The following is a 25,791-nucleotide window of genomic DNA, read 5'->3' as shown; positions in this document are numbered from 1 at the left end:
ATAGCTACAACAAACCAAACCAAGACATTAGCTACAACAAACCAAACCAAGACATTAGCTACAACAAACCAAACAAGGGCATTAGCTACAACAAACCAAACCAGGGCATTAGCTACAACAAACCAAACCATGAAATTAGCTACAACAAACCAAACCAAGAAATTAGCTACAACAAACCAAGACAGCTACAACAAACCAAGACAGCTATAACAAACCAAACAAAGAAATGAGCTACAACAAACCAAAACATTAGCTACAACAAACCAAACCATTAGCTACAACAAACCAAACCAATACATTAGCTACAATAAACCAAACCAGGGCATTAGCTACAACAAACCAAACCTCGGCATTAGCTGCAACAAACCAAACCAGGGCATTAGCTACAACACACCAAACCAGGGCATTAGCTACAACAAACCAAACAAGGGCATTAGCTACAACAAACCAAACAAAGAAATGAGCTACAACAAACCAAAACATTAGCTACAACAAACCAAACCAAGACATTAGCTACAACAAACCAAACCAATACATGAGCTACAACAAACCAAACCAATACATTAGCTACAACAAACCAAACCAGGGCATTAGCTACAACAAACCAAACCTGGGCATTAGCTGCAACAAACCAAACCAGGGCATTAGCTACAACAAACCAAACAAAGACATTAGCTACAACAAACCAAACCTAGACTTTAGCTACAACAAACCAAGACATTAGCTACAACAGACCAAAGCAAGACATTAGCTACAACAGACCAAAGCAAGACATTAGCTACAACAGACCAAAGCAAGACATTAGCTACAACAGACCAAATCATTAGATAAAACAAAACAAACCTTGACAGCTACAACAAATCAAAGCAAGACAGCTACAACAAATCAAAGCAAAACATTAGCTACAACAAATCAAAGCAAAACATTAGCTACAACAAATCAAAGCAAGACAGCTGCAACAAACCAAACCAGGGCATTAGCTACAACAAACCAAACCAGGGCATTAGCTACAACAAACCAAACCAGGACATTAGCTACAACAAACCAAACCAAGACAATAGCTACAACAAACCAAACCAAGACATTAGCTACAACAAACCAAACCAAGACATTAGCTACAACAAACCAAACAAGGGCATTAGCTACAACAAACCAAACCAGGGCATTAGCTACAACAAACCAAACCATGAAATTAGCTACAACAAACCAAACCAAGAAATTAGCTACAACAAACCAAGACAGCTACAACAAACCAAGACAGCTATAACAAACCAAACAAAGAAATGAGCTACAACAAACCAAAACATTAGCTACAACAAACCAAACCATTAGCTACAACAAACCAAACCAATACATTAGCTACAACAAACCAAACCAGGGCATTAGCTACAACAAACCAAACCTCGGCATTAGCTGCAACAAACCAAACCAGGGCATTAGCTACAACACACCAAACCAGGGCATTAGCTACAACAAACCAAACAAGGGCATTAGCTACAACAAACCAAACAAAGAAATGAGCTACAACAAACCAAAACATTAGCTACAACAAACCAAACCAAGACATTAGCTACAACAAACCAAACCAATACATGAGCTACAACAAACCAAACCAATACATTAGCTACAACAAACCAAACCAGGGCATTAGCTACAACAAACCAAACCTGGGCATTAGCTGCAACAAACCAAACCAGGGCATTAGCTACAACAAACCAAACAAAGACATTAGCTACAACAAACCAAACCTAGACTTTAGCTACAACAAACCAAGACATTAGCTACAACAGACCAAAGCAAGACATTAGCTACAACAGACCAAAGCAAGACATTAGCTACAACAGACCAAAGCAAGACATTAGCTACAACAGACCAAATCATTAGATAAAACAAAACAAACCTTGACAGCTACAACAAATCAAAGCAAGACAGCTACAACAAATCAAAGCAAAACATTAGCTACAACAAATCAAAGCAAGACATTAGCTACAACAAATCAAAGCAAGACAGCTGCAACAAACCAAACCAGGGCATTAGCTACAACAAACCAAACCAGGGCATTAGCTACAACAAACCAAACCAGGACATTAGCTACAACAAACCAAACCTAGACTTTAGCTACAACAAACCAAGACATTAGCTACAACAGACCAAAGCAAGACATTAGCTACAACAGACCAAAGCAAGACATTAGCTACAACAGACCAAAGCAAGACATTAGCTACAACAGACCAAACCAAGCCATTAGCTACAACAAACCAAACCATTAGATAAAACAAAACAAATCTTGAGAGCTACAACAAATCAAAGCAAGACAGCTATAACAAATCAAAGCAAAACATTAGCTACAACAAATCAAAGCAAGACAGCTACAACAAATCAAAGCAAAACATTAGCTACAACAAATCAAAGCAAGACATTAGCTACAACAAATCAAAGCAAGACAGCTGCAACAAACCAAACCAGGGCATTAGCTACAACAAACCAAACCAGGGCATTAGCTACAACAAAACAAACCAAGACATTAGCTACAACAGACCAAAGCAAGACATTAGCTACAACAGACCAAAGCAAGACATTAGCTACAACAGACCAAACCAAGCCATTAGCTACAACAAACCAGGGCATTAGCTACAACAAACCAAACCAGGGCATTAGCTACAACAAACCAAACCAGGGCATTAGCTACAACAAACCAAACAAAGACTTTAGCTACAACAAACCAACCCTAGACTTTAGCTACAACAGACCAAAGCAAGACATTAGCTACAACAGACCAAAGCAAGACATTAGCTACAACAGACCAAAGCAAGACATTAGCTACAACAGACCAAACCAAGCCATTAGCTACAACAAACCAGGGCATTAGCTACAACAAACCAAACCAGGGCATTAGCTACAACAAACCAAACCAGGGCATTAGCTACAACAAACCCAACAAAGACTTTAGCTACAACAAACCAACCCTAGACTTTAGCTACAACAGACCAAAGCAAGACATTAGCTACAACAGACCAAAGCAAGACATTAGCTACAACAGACCAAAGCAAGACATTAGCTACAACAGACCAAACCAAGCCATTAGCTACAACAAACCAGGGCATTAGCTACAACAAACCAAACCAGGGCATTAGCTACAACAAACCAAACAAAGACTTTAGCTACAACAAACCAACCCTAGACTTTAGCTACAACAGACCAAAGCAAGACATTAGCTACAACAGACCAAAGCAAGACATTAGCTACAACAAACCAAACCATTAGATAAAACAAAACAAACCTTGACAGCTACAACAAATCAAAGCAAGACAGCTACAACAAATCAAAGCAAAACATTAGCTACAACAAATCAAAGCAAGCCATTAGCTACAACAAACCAAACCAAGCCATTAGCTACAACAAACCAAACCAAGATGGCTACAACAAACCAAACCAAGACATTAGCTACAACAAACCAAACAATTAGCTACAACAAATCAATTCAATATACAGAGATGGGACTGGGAATGTAAATGTAACGTCTGAGTGATTATCTGATGGTTTGATGTGGTGTATAGTGTAAAAAGTATATCCTTCTCCGAGGACAATATATCAAGGCCTCTTCTATTCTATTTTGTTCTACTATTATTACCGGAGTCATACATAGAGAGATGTAGAGATCTATGAGTCTGGTAGAGTCTAGAATGGAGGCTTTCTGACCTTGAGTGCCTCTCCCCAGGAGGGCTTGTGGCAGGGCCTCTCTGGGTCCATGGTGATGGTGTCCAGCCTCTTCTGGAAGAGCAGCAGACAGCAGTCCATGATCCTCATGATGAGGTGGGGAGGTTTGGCCAGCTTCCTCACCGTGGCTACGTCAGCCGCTTTAATGGTCTAAAAATAATATATAACAGGGTTGAGATCATTGGGGAATGTAACAGAAAACATTTTGCAAAAGGAAAAAAGTGGCGGTAGTACCCTCCCTATTTCAGTCCTTTTTCTTCTGTTTTGTTACCTACTGAACATGACCCGAAATGACAAGAAACTATTTCAAATGTCCCAAAAGATATGTTTTTCAAATGGATCTTTTCATGTACAGTAAGACTCACATTCAGAGCGGCCTCTGCCTCCTCTAAAGCCGGTTTAGCTGCTTTCAGCTTGACCTCTGCAAAGGCTTTCTCCTTCTCAATGCCCTCCACAATCTTCAGGGCTCTGTCCTTTACAATTTGGACCTCAGCCTTTACGATGGTGGCTGCTTCAGCGCTTACTGTCACCTCTGCCAGCACCTGTACAGACAAGACAACAAATCAGCAGGCAAACTTTACATGCATGTATTCTGTGAATGGATGTGAAAGGGTGATTTCTACATAGAAATATAATGAAATTCTATTTTTATGGTTTCTATTTTATTTCCCAGTTACCTTGTCTGCTTTGATGGAGGCCAGAGCCAGCTCTTTCTCCTTAACCACCAGGTCTTTGGACAGCTGAGCCACAGACTCGCTAGCCTCCAACAGTTTGGTCAGACCTGCAATACAAAGCATTTACACAACACTGCAATCTGACAAGAAATCACAACATTTATTTTCTTTACAATATAATAAGCAGTTAGTTCGAAGTTCATTATTATGCCTTAGCTAGTAGCCACTCAATTGGATTTCCATACCAACATTCATGCGCTCAGCCAGTGTGTTGATAAAGTTGTAATTTTCACTGTATACCGTCTTGTATCCATTGATGAAAGACAGGTAGGATTTAGGGGTCACATGAGTTCTTCTTCGGAACCTGGGGTGGAAAAATTAAAACACACACGTTGGTTATTCCGACAGGCTTTGGGTATAAGAAATTGATGCCATTTATTTGACATAACCGCACTATCTGACATGTACATTCTTGTTATTTATAAATATAAATGTGGATTTAAGACTATATTTGCATTTGAGTTCCCAATTTCAGTCAACTACAATACCTGTCAAAGTAGCTCTCGCAGGTGACGGACACTTTGTCATGGTATATGCCCATGGTCTGTACCACCGCGGCTTTGACCTCAGGGGAGCACACCATGTGGAAGTCAGAGAGGAAGTACTGGGACACGGCCACTAGAGCCTCGCTGGGCCAGGGAGTGAACCAGTCCATAGTACAGCCTGAGATCAGACCTGGGAACTTCAGGGAGCGCGAACGGAACTTCTCACCAACCTGTCAGGGGAAATAAAGGGATGGATGGATGAATATGAACAAATGTAATTTCACTCTGCCCTCAACGGCTGATGTCAGCAAACCTCTCTATGGAACTACTCTGGAAAATACTATCAATGGGACACTACATAACAAACTCCTGAATTCTTGAGTGACAATCATGGAGGTGATGTTTTTATGTTTCCGGTATTACTAAATCATACCGGAGAGAAGCAAAGAACCACATGCAGGTTCTTCCTGGCTCGGGAGATAAAGTAGTCGTACAGGTTGTCGAAGGTGGGCGGGACGCGAGGCAACTCTTTCTTCATTACACCAATGAGGTTCTGAGTGATCTCGTCCAGCTCATCACGAGCAAACAGGTTGGACACCTGCACACAACAAGCATAATAATTAAGAATGACCAATTGGAAATGTTATTTTACTAGAGTAGCATTAGAATAATGTTAGATTAAATATATGTATATATACAGTACCAGTCAAATGTTTGGACATCTACTCATTCCAAGGGTTTTTTCTTATTTTTACTATTTTCTATATTGTAGAATAATGGTGAAGACATCAACACAATCAAATAACACATATGGAACCATATAGTAACCAAAAAAGTGTTAAACAAATCAAAATATATTTGAGATTCTTCAAAGTAGCCACCCTTTGCCTTGATGACAGCTTTGAACACTCTTGGCATTCTCTCAACCAGCTTCATGTGGAATGCTTTTCCAAACAGTCTTGAAGGAGTTCCCACATATGCTGAGCACTTGTTGGCTGCTTTTCCTTCACTCTGCGGTCCAACTCATCCAAAACCATCTCAATTTGGTTGAGGTCGGGTGATTGTCGAGGCCAAGCCACCTGATGGAAGCACTCCATCACTCTCCTTCTTGGTCAAATAGCCCTTACGCAGCCTGAAGGTGTGTTGGGTCATTGTCCTGTTGAAAAACAAATTATAGTCCCACTAAGCGCAAACCAGATGGGATGGAATATCGCTGCAGAATGCTGTGGTAGGCATGCTTGATGGCTGCTGTCCCCGTACAGGGACCAACATCAGGGGAAATTTCAGAGTGACAACTAAAAATACAATTTCGTAACATTAAACATTCTTGAGAATGCAAGTGTCTTACACCCTTCAAAAGATTAGAATCTTGGTAATCAAACTACATTTTCCAATTTAAAATAGCTATTACAGAGAACAAATCCCATGCTTTAGTTTGAGAAGAGCAATCAAGAACAGAAACATTTTCCGCCATGACAGTTTTTAGACTTTCACATCTGAAGGTAAAATTATGACATACATTCTGATATCTTGCTCTTATTTCTCTTCCTGAGTATCCCATTGATCAAATGAAGTGCCGTTTTCTTTGATAAAATCCAATTTTATAGCCTAAATCTAAACATTTTGTAAACTATTTTTTCCTGAAAATTCCATCTCTATCATTTTTTTACGGAACATTCGGCGTGATTCGCCCATGTAAACAATCGTTTATATAGTCATGGTGGGTTTCAGTGCATTCCTCTGGATGTTCGCAACACAGTCAAACATCATTGTTTTTTTTTGCGGGGAGAATTGACCGAAGTGAGCTGATTTGAAGACAACGATAAATGACTACCTGACGCACCAATAATTTTAGCGAAGCTTCATTGATTGACTATATTTCTGCCCAATGACCACTGATCTTCTTGAAATCTAGCTGGGTAGATAGCCAATGAGCTGAGGTAAACGCCAGTATGTAATGGTTTGGGGTTGGACCACAATTCCTTGGTTGTAATCGCACGCGCAGGGAACGCGCAGCTGTATTTCGGAAAGTTGTAGTTTCAACAATTTCATTGAAGATATCCTGGCGAATTGCATCATGTAAAGCGAAGTCAAACTCTAAAGTAAAAGTGAAAGTGAGACAGATTGTTTGTTTGAGTAATCTTGGAGTGTTATGATTCAAACGAACAGAGGAGCTGTTTCTGCAAGGACAGGACGTACTTCTGGACGGGTAAGTGCTAATGCCGTTTTATGAAATATAAAAAAATATATATATTATATATAATGAAATGTGTAGTTTGTTTGTGTGTGTGTGTGTGTGTTGGTTTGTTTGGGTGTGTGTGTGTGTATATATATATATAACAATGGCCGGAGTTGAATGGAACACCTTAGTGACTGTGCCCTCTGCTCTATACAATCAATACATATCTGTTTATTTTATGTGATGATAAAAGGCTCATACAATACAAATATTTTTGTTATGTTTTCTTTCACAGTGATAGCAACTCCGACTGGGAGGCCCCGGTGCCAAGTTGCCCGCTCTACCTGTGCCCCCCAGTGGTGTTCATATGCCACAGTTCATTACTGCAGGCATGACTGTGCCTCAGGGCCAAAAGGGCACAGCATGGAGGCGTCGTTGTGTTCTGTTGCGCATGAAATGCACCACTTGTTCAGTTTGCCTCTGCTTTACATCAGAAAGAGACTGCTATGGGACAGGGCACAGGCAGCAAAATACTGTGATGAGGATTTCCAAGGGGTGTACTGTTTTTTTTTTCTATATTTATTTTCTAATATTTTTTTAAACATTTTTTGTGTGTGTGTGTGTGTGTTAGAATTGCTTTTTGATGTGTTGTATATAGTTATTTGCACTGCTGTATATAGTTATAGGTCATTTCACCAATTCGGCCACTTGGGTACATTTGGGCAACTTGTGTGGGACACCTGGGTGACTTCATGCTAAATGTCATGTAGCTCACCCATTCCTGAAGTTATCAGTCTCAAACTTTCCACACCTACAGATGCCCTCTTGTGTTATCCATCTAAATTGTGTGGCTATTCTAGTACATGTGAAAGATGATACTACAACAACAAAAAACAGAAAACGTATGCTCTTTCTTTCTCTTTCCTTCCACCAGATCTACTGTGTTATATTCTCCTACATTCAATTAACATTTCCACAAACTTCAGAATGTTTCCATTCAAATGATACCAAGAATATGCATATCCTTGCCTCTGGGGCTGAGCTACAGGCAGTTAGATTTGGGTATGTCTTCAGGCGGAAATTGAGAACAAAGGGTTGCAGCCATAACAGGTTTTAAGTTTGCCTTGAATTCTAAATAATTCACTGACAGTATCACCAGCAAAGCACCATCACACCACCTCCTCCATGCTTCACGGTTGGAACTACACATGCGGAGATCATCTGTTCACCTACTCTGCGTCTCACAAAGTCACAGCGGTTGGAACCAAAAGTCTCCAATTTGGACTCATCAGACCAAAGGACAGATTTCCACCGGTTTATATTGCTTGTGTTTCTTGGTCTCTTCTTCTTATTTGTGTCCTTTAGTAGTGGTTTATTTGCAGCAATTCAACCATGAAGGCCTGATTCATGCAGTCTCCTCTGAACAGTTGATGTTGAGTTGTGTCAAGTTACTTGAGCTCTGTGAAGCATTTATTTGGGCTGCAATTTCTGAGGCTAGTAACTCTAATGAACTTATCCTCTGCAGCGGAGGTAACTCTGGTTCTTCCTTTCCTGTGGCTATCCTCATGAGAGACAGTTTCATCATAGCGCTTGATGTTTTTTGCAACTGCACTTGAAGAAACTTAAAATGTTTTGAAATTTTCCAGATTGACTGACCTTCCATGTCTTTTCTCTCTTTTATCTCACATTAACAAGGCACACCTGTTAATTGAAAATCATTGCTTGTGCTTCTACACCTGCATTGCTTGCTGTTTGGGGTTTTAGGCTGGGTTTCTGTACAGCACTTTGTGACACCAGCTGATGTAAGAAGGGCTTTATAAATACATTTGATTGATTGATTCCAGCTGACTACCTCATGAAGCTGGTTGAGAGAATGCCAAGAGTGTGCAAAGCTGTCATCAAGGCAAAGGGTGGCTACTTTAAAGAATCTCAAATATAAAATATAGTTTGATTTGTTTAACACTTTTTTGGTTACTACATGATTCTTTCAAAGTTATTGAAAATTTCTGGATTGACTGACCTTGATGTCTTAAAGTAATGATGGACTGTTGTTTCTCTTTGTTTATTTGAGCTGTTCTTGCCACTATATGGACTTGGTCTTTTACCAAATAAGGCTATCTTCTGTATACCACCCCTACCTTGTCACAACACAACTGCTTGGCCCAAACACATTAAGAAGGAAAGAAATTACACAAATTAACTTTTAACATGGCACACCGGTTAATTGAAATGCATTTCAGGTGACTACTATACCTTATGAAGCTGGTTGATAGAATGCCAAGAGTGTGCAAAGCTGTCATCAAGGCAAAGGGTGGCTACTTTGAAGAATCTCAAATATAAAACATATTTTGATTTGTTTAACACTTTTTTGGTTACTACATGATTCCATATGTGTTATTTCATAGCTTTGACGTCTTCACTATTATTCTGCAATATTAAAATAAAGAACAACCCTGGAATGAGTAGGTGTGTCCAAACTTTTGAATGGTATTGTATATATACTGTATATATTTACCCCAAAATATATGGGGGATTGGAAATGATGCAGACAATTACATTGATGGAAGCTACAATCTATCTGTACTATTAAAGCTGATCTATCCCCTAAGAAATTGAAGGGGGAAAAAAATGGATCACCTCCCCAGATGAGAGCACGTTATTGAGGTACTCCAGGAAGGCCTCATCTTTGATCTCGTTGTCTGTGAAGATAAAGGTGATGCCTTTGCCGTCTGCCCCGGCTGTTCTGTAAAGGACCTTCAGGTCGTCCATCAGGTTGCTGATGTTGTACGTCCTAGTAGGAAACAGGGGCATTAGGGACCAATTCTCAGCTGGACTCCCATTATCTCCTTAGTATATGGAGCATCAATTAATTACTATTATACTTCAGACAGGAAAATAAATACATGTTCAATACAGCCGGTTTTTAGACTGACTTGCCTAATTTAAATGCCTGTGCAACCAGAGGGAAAATAACCCTGGAGCACCTATACTCCACATATAGAGATGCATACAAAGCTCTCCCTCGCCCTCCATTTTGAAAATCTGACCATAATTCTATCCTCCTGTTACCTGCTTACAAGCAAAAAGTAAAGCAGGAAGCACCAGTGATTAGATCAATAAAAAAGTGGTCAGATGAAGCAGATGCTAAACCTCAGGACTGTTTTGCTAGCACAGACTGGAACATGTTCTGGGATTCCTCCGATGGCATTGAGGAGTACACCACATCTGTCATTGGCATCATCAATAAGTGCATCGATGACGTCGTCCCCACAGTGACCATACGTACATACCCCAACCAGAAACCATGGATTACAGACAGCATCCGCACTGAGCTAAAGGCTAGAGCTGCCGCTTTCAAGGAGCAGGACAACTTGCAGGCTTGTTTTCGAGTTGCTGTGCGTTTTGTTGCCAACCTATTTTGCTACCTGACAACTTTACGGTTTTCACTTTTTAATTACCGTTCATATATTTATTTATTTTTTCCTCAACTTTTTCACTCCGGACGCTTTATCTGGACACGATTCGTCAGGACCTCCAACAGCCGAAGCTAAGTAGTAACATTAACATGATGCCTTCTAATTGCAGCCGCTGTGCTCGCCTTACGGCGAGGATAGCTGTACTGCAAGCCCAGCTTCAGACGCAATCGTTAGGCAAGGGTAATTTTAGTGTAGGAAAGGATGAAACAGCGTCTGTGCCACCAGTAAGTACAGATAGTAGTATAAATCCCCTGGCACAGTCCCCGCAGCCGGACAATTTTCTCAACGGTTTCTGGAAGGAAATGCTGTAGGAACGCTCAACCGGTGTCGCTCATTCAGCCGACAGAAACTTTCAACCGGTTTTCCCCATTAAGCAGCGGGTCGGTGTCAGAGGCCGAGTCTTCTGGTCTCTACTCCTCCCGTTACGGGGTCTGAGACGCCGAAGCTTCCCACCATTAGCTCTGACAAATTGAAAACTCTAGTCATTGGCGACTCCATTACCCGCAGTATTAGACTTAAAGCGAATCATCCAGCGATCATACACTGTTTACCCGGGGCAGGGCTACCGACGTTAAGGCTAATCTGAAGATGGTGCTGGCTAAAGCTAAAACTGGCGAGTGTAGAGAGTATAGAGATATTGTTATCCACGTCGGCACCAACGATGTTAGGATGAAACAGTCAGAGATCACCAAGCGCAACATAGCTTCTGCGTGCATATCAGCTAGAAAGATGTGTCGGCATCGAGTAATTGTCTCTGGCCCCCTCCCAGTTAGGGGAGTGATGAGCTCTACAGCAGAGTCTCACAACTCAATCGCTGGTTGAAAACTGTTTTCTGCCCCTCCCAAAAGATAGAATTTGTAGATAATTGGCCCTCTTTCTGGGACTCACCCACAAACAGGACCAAGCCTGACCTGCTGAGGAGTGACGGACTCCATCCTAGCTGGAGGGGTGCTCTCATCTTATCTACCAACATAGACAGGGCTCTAACTCCTCTAGCTCCACAATGAAATAGGGTGCAGGCCAGGCAGCAGGCTATTAGCCAGCCTGCCAGCATAGTGGAGTCTGCCACTAGCATAGTCAGTGTAGTCAGCTCAGCTATCACCATTGAGACCGTGTCTGTGCCTCGACCTAGGTTGGGCAAAACTAAACATGGCGGTGTTCGCCTTAGCAATCTCACTAGGATAAAGACCACCTCCATTCCTGTCATTACTGAAAGAGATCATGATACCTCACTTCTCAAAATAGGGCTACTTAATGTTAGATCCCTTACTTCAAAGGCAATTATAGTCAATGAACTAATCACTGATCATAATCTTGATGTGATTGGCCTGACTGAAACATGGCTTAAGCCTGATGAATTTACTGTGTTAAATGAGGCCTCACCTCCTGGCTACACTAGTGACCATATCCCCGTGCATCCCGCAAAGGCGGAGGTGTTGCTAACATTTACGATAGCAAATTTCAATTTACAAAAAAAAAAAAAAATGACGTTTTCGTCTTTTGAGCTTCTAGTCATGAAATCTATGCAGCCTACTCAATCACTTTTTATAGCTACTGTTTACAGGCCTCCTGGGCCATATACAGCGTTTCTCACTGAGTTCCCTGAATTCCTATCGGACCTTGTAGTCATTGCAGATAATATTCTAATCTTTGGTGACTTTAATATTCACATGGAAAAGTCCACAGACCCACTCCAAAAGGCTTTCGGAGCCATCATCGACTCAGTGGGTTTTGTCCAACATGTCTCTGGACCCACTCACTGTCACAGTCATACGCTGGACCTAGTTTTGTCCCATGGAATAAATGTTGTGGATCTTAATGTTTTTCCTCATAATCCTGGACTATCGGACCACCATTTTATTACGTTTGCAATTGCAACAAATAATCTGCTCAGACCCCAACCAAGGAACATCAAAAGTCGTGCTATAAATTCACAGACAACACAAAGATTCCTTGATGCCCTTCCAGACTCCCTCTGCCTACCCAAGGACGCCAGAGGACAAAAATCCGTTAACCACCTAACTGAGTATCTCAATTTAACCTTGCGCAATACCCTAGATGCAGTTGCACCCCTAAAAACAAAAAAAAAATGTCTCATAAGAAACTAGCTCCCTGGTACACAGAAAATACCCGAGCTCTGAAGCAAGCTTCCAGAAAATTGGAACGGAAATGGCGCCACACCAAACTGGAAGTCTTCCGACTAGCTTGGAAGGACGGTACCGTGCAGTACCGAAGAGCCCTTACTGCTGCTCGATCATCCTATTTTTCTAACTTAATTGAGGAAAATAAGAACAATCCGAAATTCCTTTTTGATACTGTCGCAAAGCTAACTAAAAAGCAGCATTCCCCAAGAGAGGATGACTTTCACTTTAGCAGTGATAAATTCATGAACTTCTTTGAGGAAAAGATTATGATTATTAGAAAGCAAATTACGGACTCTTCTTTAAACCTGCGTATTCCTCCAAACCTCAGTTGTCCTGAGTCTGCACAACTCTGCCAGGACCTAGGATCAAGAGAGACGCTCAAGTCTTTTAGTACTATATCTCTTGACACAATGATGAAAATAATCATGGCCTCTAAACCTTCAAGCTGCATACTGGACCCTATTCCAACTAAACTACTGAAAGAGCTGCTTCCTGTGCTTGGCCCTCCTATGTTGAACATAATAAACGGCTCTCTATCCACTGGATGTGTACCAAACTCACTAAAAGTGGCAGTAATAAAGCCTCTCTTGAAAAGCCAAACCTTGACCCAGAAAATATAAAAACTATCGGCCTATATCGAATCTTCCATTCCTCTCAAAAATTTTAGAGAAGGCTGTTGCGCAGCAACTCACTGCCTTCCTGAAGACAAACAATGTATACGAAATGCTTCAGTCTGGTTTTAGACCCCATCATAGCACTGAGACGGCACTTGTGAAAGTGGTAAATGACATTTTAATGGCAACGGACCAAGGCTCTGCATCTGTCCTCGTGCTCCTAGACCTTAGTGCTGCTTTTGATACCATCGATCACCACATTCTTTTGGAGAGATTGGAAACCCAAATTGGTCTACACGGACATGTTCTGGCCTGGTTTAGATCTTATCTGTCGGAAAGATATCAGTTTGTCTCTGTGAATGGTTTGTCCTCTGACAAATCAACTGTAAATTTCGGTGTTCCTCAAGGTTCTGTTTTAGGACCACTATTGTTTTCACTATATATTTTACCTCTTGGGGATGTTATTCGAAAACATAATGTTAACTTTCACTGCTATACGGATGACACACAGCTGTACATTTCAATGAAACATGGTGAAGCCCCAAAATTGCCCTCGCTAGAAGCATGTGTTTCAGACATAAGGAAGTGGATGGCTGCAAACTTTCTACTATTAAACTCGGACAAAACAGAGATGCTTGTTCTAGGTCCCAAGAAACAAAGAGATCTTCTGTTGAATCTGACAATTAATCTTAATGGTTGTACAGTCGTCTCAAATAAAACTGTGAAGGACCTCGGCGTTACTCTGGACCCTGATCTCTCTTTTGAAGAACATATCAAGACCATTTCGAGGACAGCTTTTTTCCATCTACGTAACATTGCAAAAATCAGAAACTTTCTGTCCAAAAATGATGCAGAAAAATTAATCCATGCTTTTGTCACTTCTAGGTTAGACTACTGCAATGCTCTATTTTCCGGCTACCCGGATAAAGCACTAAATAAACTTCAGTTAGTGCTGAATACGGCTGCTAGAATCCTGACTAGAACCAAAAAATTTGATCATATTACTCCAGTGCTAGCCTCTCTACACTGGCTTCCTGTCAAAGCAAGGGCTGATTTCAAGGTTTTACTGCTAACCTACAAAGCATTACATGGGCTTGCTCCTACCTATCTCTCTGATTTGGTCCTGCCGTACATACCTACACGTACGCTACGGTCACAAGACGCAGGCCTCCTAATTGTCCCTAGAATTTCTAAGCAAACAGCTGGAGGCAGGGCTTTCTCCTATAGAGCTCCATTTTTATGGAACGGTCTGCCTACCCATGTCAGAGACGCAAACTCGGTCTCAACCTTTAAGTCTTTACTGAAGACTCATCTCTTCAGTGGGTCATATGATTGAGTGTAGTCTGGCCCAGGAGTGGGAAGGTGAACGGAAAGGCTCTGGAGCAACGAACCGCCCTTGCTGTCTCTGCCTGGCCGATTCCCCTCTTTCCACTGGGATTCTCTGCCTCTACCCTGTTACGGGGCTGAGTCACTGGCTTGCTGGGGCTCTCTCATGCCGTCCCTGGGGGGGTGCGTCACCTGGGTGGGTTGATTCACTGTTGTGGTCGGCCTGTCTGGGTTGGCGCCCCCCTTGGGTTGTGCCGTGGCGGAGATCTTTGTGGGCTATACTCGGCCTTGTCTCAGGATGGTAAGTTGGTGGTTGAAGATATCCCTCTAGTGGTGTGGGGCTGTGCTTTGGCAAAGTGGGTGGGGTTATATCCTTCCTGTTTGGCCCTGTCCGGGGTGTCCTCGGATGGGGCCACAGTGTCTCCTGACCCCTCCTGTCTCAGCCTCCAGTATTTATGCTGCATTAGTTTATGTGTCGGGGGGCTAGGGTTAGTTTGTTATATCTGGAGTACTTCTCCTGTCCTATTCGGTGTCCTGTGTGAATCTAAGTGTGCGTTCTCTAATTCTCTCCTTCTCTCTTTCTTTCTCTCTCTCGGAGGACCTGAGCCCTAGGACCATGCCCCAGGACTACCTGACATGATGACTCCTTGCTGTCCCCAGTCCACCTGGCCATGCTGCTGCTCCAGTTTCAACTGGCCTGGGCCCTAGGACCATGTCCCAGGACTACCTGACATGATGACTCCTTGCTGTCCCCAGTCCACCTGGCCATGCTGCTGCTCCAGTTTCAACTGTTCTGCCTTACTATTATTCAACCATGCTGGTCATTTATGAACATTTGAACATCTTGGCCACGTTCTGTTATAATCTCCACCCGGCACAGCCAGAAGAGGACTGGCCACCCCACATATGCTCTCTCTAATTCTCTCTTTCTTTCTCTCTCTCTCGGAGGACCTGAGCCCTAGGACCGTGCCCCAGGACTACCTGACATGATGACTCCTTGCTGTCCCCAGTCCACCTGACTGTGCTGCTGCTCCAGTTTCAACTGTTCTGCCTTATTATTATTCGACCATGCTGGTCATTTATGAACATTTGAACATCTTGGTCATGTTCTGTTATAATCTCTACCCGGCACAGCCAGAAGAGGACTGGCCACCCCACATAGCCTGGTTCCTCTCTAGGTTTCTTCCTAGGTTTTGGCCTTTCTAGGGAGTTTTTCCTAGCCACCGTGCTTTTACACCTGCATTGTTTGCTGTTTGGGGTTTTAGGCTGGGTTTCTGTACAGCACTTTGAGATATCAGCTGATGTACGAAGGGCTATATAAATAAATTTGATTTGATTTGATTTGACTCTAACCCGGAAGCTATAAGAAATCCCCCTATGCCCTCCGACGAACCATCAAACAGGCAAAGCGTCAATACAGGACTAAGATCAAGTCGTACTACACCGGCTCTGACGCTCATCGGATGTGGCAGGGTCTGCAAACCATTACAGACTACAAAGGGAAGCACAGCCGAGAGCTGCCAAGTGACACGAGCCTACTGGACGAGCTAAACTACTTCTATGCTCGGTTCGAGGCAAATAACACTGAAACATACATGAGAGCACCAGCTGTACCGGAAGACTGTGTGATCACGCTCTCCACAGCCGATGTGAGTAAGACCTTTAGACAGGTCAACATTTATAAGGCCGCAGGGCCAGACGGATTACCAGGACGTGTACTGCGAGCATGCGCTGACCAACTAGCAAGTGTCTTCACTGACATTTTCAACCTCTCCCTGTCCGAGTCTGTAATACACCTCCCTCTGCAACTGGATCCTGGACTTCCTGACAGGCTGCCCCCAGCTGGTAAGGGTAGGTAACAACACCTCCGCCACGCTGATCCCCAACACAGGGGCCCCTCAGGGGTGCGTGCTCAGCCCCCTCCTGTACTCCCTGTTCACCCATGACTGCAGTGCCAGGCACGACTCCAACACCATCATTAGAGTTGCCGATGACACAACAGTGGTAGGCCTGATCACCAACAACAACGAGACAGCCTATAGGGAGGAGGTCAGGGACCTGGCCGTGTGTTGCCAGGACAACAAACTCTCCTCTCAACGTGATCAAGACAAAGGAGATGATTATGGACTACAGGAAAAAGAGGACCGAGCACACCCCCCTTCTCATCGTCGGGGTTGCAGTGGAGCAGGTTGAGAGCTTCAAGTTCCTTGGTGTCCACATCACCAACATGGTCCAAACACACCATGACAGTCGTGAAGCGGGCTCGACAAAACCTATTCCCCCTCAGGAGACTGAAATGATTTGGCATGGGTCCTCGGATCCTCAAAAGGTTCTACAGCTGCACCATCGAGGCATCACTGCCTGGTGTGGCAACTGCTCGGCCTCCGACCGCAAGGCACTACAGAGGCTAGTGCGAATGGCCCAGTACATCACTTGGGCCAAGCTTCCTGCCATCCATGTTGTCATCTATGCATAGTCACTTTAATTAACTCTACCTACATGTACCTACTACCTCAACTAACCGGTGTCCCCGCACATTGACTCAGTAACAGCACCACCCTGTATATATATATATCTTTTTTTTTTACTGCTGCTCTTTAATTAATTGTTGCTTTTATCTCTTATTCTTATCCATATTTTTTTTAACTGCACTGTCGGTTAGGGGCTCGTAAGTAAGCATTTCACCTGTTGTACTCGGCACATGTGACTAATGAAATTTGATTTGCATAACACTAATTGCTGCCCTTACTATGCTACTTTCATATTTTCCAAATCCTTTGCTCATATATAATTAGGAATTAGAATAAAATGTATTTAACTAAAAATCCTGCATAAGTAAAAACAGGAAAGGCATCACCTATGCCTCTAATGTCATTCATTCCAATTAGACTGGTTTGGATTTCCTTTACCACAATGATGGCAATTATCATCTTATTCTGGAACTTTGAGGTTTTATGACATTGACCCTTTAATAATTCTATGATCCATCGTGACCTACTTTACCTAACATTTATTGACAATCAACCACATAACCCCTTGTACTTACCTGGTCAGGGTGATCTGGAATATACTGTATCCGGCTACAAAGGAAGCCAGTCGGGTGAGACTCTGTTTTCCTGATCCTCCCACTCCCACTAGCAAAGCGTTGCCACAGTCTGTCCGGATGATACGTGAGATCTGTGGGGGGACCACAGGATAGATAAAGATTCTCACCTTATCTAAAGATGTTGTTACAAAACCTTATTTTAATTAAACAAATGTTCAAAAAACAGATGACAGTGTAATATTGAGTGATTTTGAATAACATGGCAGCCAGGATGTTAGTTTAACCTTGATGAGATGAGTCATGGCATCTGTAAAGAACACAAGGTCCAGACTGGCCCCTCTAACATTCTCATTGTACTGGCTCTGATTGATAATCAGCTTCTCTCGGAGGAACTCAAAACTGGGCACCTAATGATGAAATATTACTTTGGTTAGATACACATTTTGCAAATGGATGAAATCTAAACTTTCAGGGATTGCTTCCAAAAACACAGATTATGCCTAGTACTGGCCTGAAAAGTATGCAGGAAATACTGTATATTTTCAGTCCAGGATTTTGCATAATATGTGTCCAGGAAACCAGCCCTTATGTCTAGTTTGAACAACATAAGACTACAATGTGCCTTGTCTCTTCACCAGTTCGTAAACTTTGGGGGCGTCCAAACAGACGTCATCTGCCTCATCTCCCGTGGGCTCGAGAGCCTCTCTCAGGAAGTCCACAAAGTAGGGGTCAGGGTGGAGGTCAGGGACCAGGCTGGGGTCCACGTGTTCCTGGATCACCCTGGATATGGCCTTCTCAAACCACACCTTGTCCTCAAAGCAGACAAACCTGCAGCACAGGGACACAATGACCACCATTGGTTTCATTGGTTTCATTCTCATGGACGGTCAGTCATCCATCTATGAATTTGAGAATGGTTACGTCCAGGGGTGTAGTGCTGCCGTCCGCCAATTCTCACAAAAGTGCTTGTTTACTAAAGTTAGATCTCGATTCATCACATAATGATGAATTAGTATTCTACATAACAGAACCAAATATAATAGCATAGTATAATGTTACAGTTAGACCAAAACACCACCTAATTTCTTATGAGATTTTTGGATGATTAGCTGAATGGTAAAGAAATGTTTATCATTCGGCCAAACTCAACAGCTCACCAATAAACACATATATAAAAACAGTATCTAAAGAAATCCACTTCCACGCACTCCTAGAGTATATTATAAAGTATAAGCAGATCCTGTGCAAGTCAATGGAGAGTGAGGCCTGTTCTCCACTGACTTGCACAGCGCTCTACAGCGCCACCATTTCACTCGCATATGCGCCTAAACATTTTGCTGTGCGACCTGGAATTTTAATTTAGGATCACCTTGAAAAATGAAAGATTCTATCTTTATTACCTCAAGTATTTTTTTTAACTGTGCTCCTTGTAAAAAAGGTCAGCGTGCAGCCCTGTTGCATTGGATTTGCTTATACTGTATAATATGCTCTAGGAGTTATTGTTGTTATATGTATATATATATATATATATATATATATATATATATATATACATACAGTGGGGCAAAAAAATATTTAGTAAGCCACCAATTGTGCAAAAAAGATGAGAGAGGCCTGTAATTTTCATCATAGGTACACTTCAACTATGACAGACAAAATGAGAAAAAAAATCCAGAAAATCACATTGTAGGATTTTTTATGAATTTATTTGCAAATTATGGTGGAAAATAAGTATTTGGTCACCTAAAAACAAGCAAGATTTCTGGCTCTCACAGACCTGTAACTTCTTCTTTAAGAGGCTCCTCTGTCCTACACTCGTTACCTGTATTAATGGCACCTGTTTGAACTTGTTATCAGTATAAAAGACACCTGTCCACAACCTCAAACAGTCACACTCCAAACTCCACTATGGCCAAGACCAAAGAGCTGTCAAAGGACACCAGAAACAAAATTGTAGACCTGCACCAGACTGGGAAGACTGAATCTGCAATAGGTAAGCAGCTTGGTTTGAAGAAATCAACTGTGGGAGCAATTATTAGGAAATGGAAGACATACAAGACCACTGATAATCTCCCTCGATCTGGGCCTAGTGAATGACCTGCAGAGAGCTGGGACCAAAGTAACAAAGCCTACCATCAGTAACACACTACGCCGCCAGGGACTCAAATACTGCAGTGCCAGACGTGTCCCCCTGCTTAAGCCAGTACATGTCCAGGCCCGTCTGAAGTTTGCTAGAGAGCATTTGGATGATTCAGAAGAAGATCGGGAGAATGTCATATGGTCAGATGAAACCAAAATATAACTTTTTGGTAAAAACTCAACTCGTCGCGTTTGGAGGACAAAGAATGCTGAGTTGCATCCAAAGAACACCATACCTACTGTGAAGCATGGGGTGGAAACAACATGCTTTGGGGCTGTTTTTCTGCAAAGGGACCAGGACGACTGATCCGTGTAAAGGAAAGAATGAATGGGGCCATGTATCGTGAGATTGTGAGTGAAAACCTTCTTCCATCAGCAAGGGCATTGCAGATGAAACGTGGCTGGGTCTTTCAGCATGACAATGATCCCAAACACACCGCCCGGGCAACGAAGGAGTAGCTTCGTAAGAAGCATTTCAAGGTCCTGGAGTGGCCTAGCCAGTCTCCAGATCTCAACCCCATAGAACATCTTTGGAGGGAGTTGAAAGTCCGTGTTGCCCAGCAACAGCCCCAAAACATCACTGCTCTAGAGGAGATCTGCATGGAGGAATGGGCCAAAATATCAGCAACAGTGTGTGAAAACCTTGTGAAGACTTACAGAAAACGTTTGACCTCTGTCATTGCCAACAAAGGGTATATAACAAAGTATTGAGATAAACTTTTGTTATTGACCAAATACTTATTTTCCACCATAATTTGCAAATAAATTCATAAAAAATCCTACAATGTGATTTTCTGGATTTCTTTTTCTCATTTTGTCTGTCATAGATGAAGTGTACCTATGATAAAAAATACAGGCCTCTCTCATCTTTTTAAGTGGGAGAACTTGCACAATTGGTGGCTGACTAAATACTTTTTTGCCCCACTGTATATATATATTGGAACAGACAATGACTAATATTTTTTAACATGTTTAAGATCTGAGAAAGAGAGAAAATGCTGTAAAATGGCACACTCTCGAGTCTCATTGAATTTGTTTAAACTGCATATACTCTCAGGGGTGTGTGTGTGAGAAAGAGAGAGTGTGTGTGTGGATTTCTTTAGATACTGTTTTTATATACAGAGCCGTGAAAAAGTATTTTCCCCCTTTCTGATTTTCTTTATTTGTGCATATTTTTGAAACCGAATGTTATCAGATGTTCAACTAAAATCTAATATTAGATAAAGCGACCGAATAACACAAAAATGTGATAGTTATTTAATTTATTTATTATATAACGGGTGGGTCTAATGAGGAACATTTAGAACAGACGACTGGGTTGGGTCCATAGATTTAAAACAAAAAGACTTAACGAGTGGGTCACGTCTCTGGCAACTGAACCGATAGAGCGAACGACCAGCCGGCTTGGGTAGCAACCCCAGATTTGTGTTGGGACTATATCTTGTGGAAGGATGAAATAGTATGAATAAATTAATCAAAATAGCGTTTTTAATGAAAATATGTCAATCATTATTTGAATATTGTTGGTAACCCGGTTTCAACAACTATAACAATATATCCTCCAAACACCGGCTTCTCTGGAATTGTCACTTAAATAAACAAAGTTATGCAACACCCAATCCCCCTGTGTGAAAAGTATTTGCCCCCCTTACACTCAATAATTGATTGTGCCACCTTTAGCTGCAATGGCTGCAACCAAACCCTTCCTGTAGTTGTTGATCAGTCACTAACATCACTGTGGAGGAATTTTGGACCACACTAATCAATCCGGAGCAGCTTTAACTTAGCACATTAATGGATTTTCGAGCATGAACTGCAACATTTCAATCGGGTTTAGGTCTGGACTTTGACTAGGCCATACATTTTTTTTTTAAATGTGTTGCTTTTCAGACATTCTGATCTTGACTTGCTTGACTTTATGGATGAGATGGATCCCGTTATGTCGGGCGAAAACCAATAACTGCATTCCGCAGTAAGATCCTCATACCAACGGTCAAGCATGGTGGTGGTAATGTGATGGTTTGGGGATGCTTTGCTGCCTCAGGACGGAAGGAACCATGAATTCTTCAGGAGAATGTCAGGCCATCCGTCTGTGAGCTGAAGCGCAGCTGGGTCATGCAGCAAGACAATGATCCAAAACACACAAGCAAGTCTACATCAGAATGGCAGAAAAACCACAAATGTAAAGTCCAAACCTACAGTTGAAGTCAGAAGTTTACATACACCTTAGCCAAATACATTTAAACTCAGTTTTTCACAATTCCTGACATTTAATCCTAGTAAAAATTGTCTTAGGTCAGTTAGGATCACCACTTTAGAAATAAGAATGTGAAATGTCAGAATAATAGTAGAGAGAATTATTTATTTCAGTTTTTATTTCTTTCATCACATTCCCAGTGGGTCAGAAGTTTACATACACTCAATTAGTATTTGGTGGCATTGCCTTAAAATGTTTATCTTGGGTCAAACGTTTCGGGTAGCCTTCTACAAGCTCCCCACAATAAGTTGGGTGAATTTTGGCCCATTCCTCCTGACAGGGCTGGTGTAACTGTCAGGTTTGTAGGCCTCCTTGCTCTCACACGCCTTTTCAGTTCTGCCCACACATTTTCTATAGGATTGAGGTAAGGGCTTTGTGATGGCCACTCCAATACCTTGACTTTGTTGTCCTTAAGCCATTTTGCTACAACTTTGGAAGTATGATTGGGGTTATTGTTCATTTGGAAGACCCATTTGCAAACAAGCTTTAACTTCCTGACTGATGTCTTAAGATGTTGCTTCAATATATCCACATAATTATCCTGCCTCATGATACCTTCTATTTTGTGAAGTGCACCAGTCCCTCCTGCAGGGCTGCCACTGGGTTGAAAAATGTATTAAAGATTGTGACTATCACTGTAAATGCAAAGTGTTCTGTTCATAACAGGGACCCCGTTCATTCCAGTACTGTACCTGTCTGCGATCACCCTGGTGCATTCACACTTGAACAGCGCCAGCAAGGTGGGGATATCATCACATTCATCTGCCTTGATGATGAGCATGCCCTGCCAGATCCTTGACAAGTCTCTCAAGTTGAAGATGTAGTGGAACTTTGAGGGTGTGGGCAGCATTTTCACCTGAAAGGTTATAGTACAGGGATACATAAACATTTAGGAACTTCAGAGATGTGTTCATGCACTGACTGATCAAATACTAGTCTGGTCCCAGATCTGTTTGTGCTGTATAGAAAATTGACCCTTCGCTAAGCCCCGCCACAGAATTTTGGCCAACCAATTGCAGCACTCCATTGGATAGCAACTGTCGCTTACCATGCTCGAGACCGACCAGCCTTGGACAATCTCTAGATTCAAATGCATGGAAGCCAATAAGGGCAGTGACGACAACAGAGAGTTTATCCCAAAAAAATGATTGTTGAAATGGCTAAATAATTGAACAGTGCACAAGGGCTAGAGTATGTATCTTAGCTAGCTAAGTTAACTATATTATTAATATAACTCATCTGCTGTCAACATCAGGATACATTTGAGAGCACTAATTGGCTCCAAAAGTGGTTAGTAGCTTTGACTAAAAACAAAAAACATTTGTCATAAGAAACTAGCTCTCTGGTATACAGAAAATATCCGAGCTCTGAAGCAAGCTTCCAGAGAATTGGAACGGAAATGGCGCCACACCAAACTGGAAGTCTTCTGACTAGCTTGGAAAGACAGTACCGTACAGTATTACATTTACATTTACATTTAAGTCATTTAGCAGACGCTCTTATCCAGAGCGACTTACAAATTGGTGCATTCACCTTATGACATCCAGTGGAACAGTAGTGCATCTAAATATTTTAAGGGGGGTGAGAGGGATTACTTTATCCTATCCTAGGTATTCCTTAAAGAGGTGGGGTTTCAGGTGTCTCCGGAAGGTGGTGATTGACTCCGCTGTCCTGGCGTCGTGAGGGAGTTTGTTCCACCATTGGGGGGCCAGAGCAGCGAACAGTTTTGACTGGGCTGAGCGGGAACTGTACTTCCTCAGTGGTAGGGAGGCGAGCAGGCCAGAGGTGGATGAACGCAGTGCCCTTGTTTGGGTGTAGGGCCTGATCAGAGCCTGGAGGTACTAAGGTGCCGTTCCCCTCACAGCTCCGTAGGCAAGCACCATGGTCTTGTAGCGGATGCGAGCTTCAACTGGAAGCCAGTGGAGAGAGCGGAGGAGCGGGGTGACGTGAGAGAACTTGGGAAGGTTGAACACCAGACGGGCTGCTGCGTTCTGGATGAGTTGTAGGGGTTTAATGGCACAGGCAGGGAGCCCAGCCAACAGCGAGTTGCAGTAATCCAGACGGGAGATGACAAGTGCCTGGATTAGGACCTGCGCCGCTTCCTGTGTGAGGCAGGGTCGTACTCTGCGGATGTTGTAGAGCATGAACCTACAGGAACGGGCCACCGCCTTGATGTTAGTTGAGAATGACAGGGTGTTGTCCAGGATCACGCCAAGGTTCTTAGTATCAAAGAGCCCTCACTGCTGCTCGATCATCCTATTTTTCCAACTTAATTGAGGAAAATAAGAACAATCCAAAATGTATTTTTGATACTGTCACAAAGCTAACTAAAAAGCAGCATTCCCCAAGAGAGGATGGCTTTCATTTCATGAACTTCTTTGAGGAAAAGATCATGATCATTAGAAAGCAAATTACGGACTCCTCTTTAAATCTGAGTATTCCTCCAAAGCTCAGTTGTCCTGAGTCTGCACAACTCTGCCAGGACCTAGGATCAATGGAGACACTCAAGTTTTTTAGTACTATATCTCTTGACACATTGATGAAAAATAATAATGGCCTCTTAACCTTCAAGCTGCTTACTGGATCTGTCACGACTTCCACCGAAGGTGGCTCCCCTGCCTGTTCGGGCGGCGCTCGGCAGTCGTCGTCGCCAGTCTACGAGCTGCCACCGATCCCCTTTTCCTTTTCTGTTTGTTATGTCTTATTGGTTGCACCAGTTTCTTATTTGAGTTTTGGTTCAGGACTATTTAAGCCTGTTAGGCCCGCCTGCTTTTGTGCAGGCTTGTTTTCTGTTAGTCTAGGTTGGTTGCGTGTTGTGTTCCCTGTCTGTTTGTGCCCAGTTTTGGGTTGGACACTTTTGTCTTCGCCTGTTGTTTTTGGCGTCAATTGTGGATCCCGCAATAAAGTTCGGTTTCCCCCATTTTCCTCTGCTCTCTGCGCTTGACTCCGCACCCACCACTCCTGGCTGTGTGACAAGACCCCATTCCAACTAAACTACTGAAAGAGCTGCCTCCTGTGGTTGGCCCTCCTATGTTGAACATAATAAACGGCTCTCTATCCACCGGATGTGTACCAAACTCACTAAAAGTGGCAGTAATAAAGCCTCTCTTGAAAAAGCCAAACCTTGATCCAGAAAATATAAAAAACAATCAGCCTATATCGAATCTCCCATTCCTCTCAAAATGTTTTGAAAAAGCTGTTGCGCAGCAACTCACAGCCTTCCTGAAGACAAACAATGTATACGAAATGCTTCCGTTTGGATTTAGACCCCATCATAGCACTGACACTGCACTTGTGAAGGTGGTAAATGACCTTTTAATGGCGTCAGACCGAGGCTCTGCATCTGTCCTGTTGCTCCTAGACCTTGTTGCTGCTTTTGATACCATCGGCCACCACATTCTTTTGGAGAGATTGGAAAACCAAATTGGTCTACGCGGACAAGTTCTGGCATGGTTTAGATCTTATCTGTCGGAAATATATCAGTTTGTCTCTGTGGATGGTTTGTCCTCTGACAAATCAACTGTAAATGTCGGTGTTCCTCAAGGTTCCGTTTTAGGACCACTATTGTTTTCACTATATATTTTACCTCTTGGGGATGTCATTTAGAAACATAATGTTAACTTTCACTGCTATGCGGATGACACACAGCTGTACATTTTGATGAAACATGGTAA

The 25,791-nt window shown here is 42.5% G+C and overlaps 1 protein-coding gene and 1 long non-coding RNA gene across 2 annotated transcripts in view; one reads left to right on the top strand and one right to left on the bottom strand.

The window, feature by feature from the left end:
* LOC115139177 (dynein axonemal heavy chain 8) overlaps nt 1-25,791 on the bottom strand; it is a 70,156-nt gene that overhangs the window by 10,819 nt on the left and 33,546 nt on the right. The window contains exons 58-68 of the mRNA XM_029676309.2: nt 22,810-22,973; nt 18,357-18,549; nt 18,006-18,128; nt 17,722-17,852; nt 9,753-9,906; nt 5,370-5,534; nt 4,940-5,166; nt 4,637-4,755; nt 4,395-4,498; nt 4,083-4,259; nt 3,700-3,867 (exon numbers count right to left, since the gene is read on the bottom strand). Coding sequence (XP_029532169.2) covers nt 3,700-3,867; nt 4,083-4,259; nt 4,395-4,498; nt 4,637-4,755; nt 4,940-5,166; nt 5,370-5,534; nt 9,753-9,906; nt 17,722-17,852; nt 18,006-18,128; nt 18,357-18,549; nt 22,810-22,973 — 1,725 coding nt within the window. The remainder of the gene's footprint in view (nt 1-3,699; nt 3,868-4,082; nt 4,260-4,394; nt 4,499-4,636; nt 4,756-4,939; nt 5,167-5,369; nt 5,535-9,752; nt 9,907-17,721; nt 17,853-18,005; nt 18,129-18,356; nt 18,550-22,809; nt 22,974-25,791) is intronic.
* Nucleotides 6,736-9,165, top strand: LOC135574588 (uncharacterized). The gene is made up of 2 exons (XR_010465469.1): nt 6,736-7,145; nt 7,411-9,165. It is a non-coding gene; the product is annotated as an uncharacterized LOC135574588 (long non-coding RNA).

Source organism: Oncorhynchus nerka, linkage group LG13, assembly GCF_034236695.1.
Source record: "Oncorhynchus nerka isolate Pitt River linkage group LG13, Oner_Uvic_2.0, whole genome shotgun sequence".
NCBI classification, from domain to species: Eukaryota; Metazoa; Chordata; class Actinopteri; order Salmoniformes; family Salmonidae; genus Oncorhynchus; species Oncorhynchus nerka.
The sequence above is the reverse complement of the archived record's forward strand: the minus strand, read 5'-3'. Positions and strand labels throughout refer to the sequence as shown.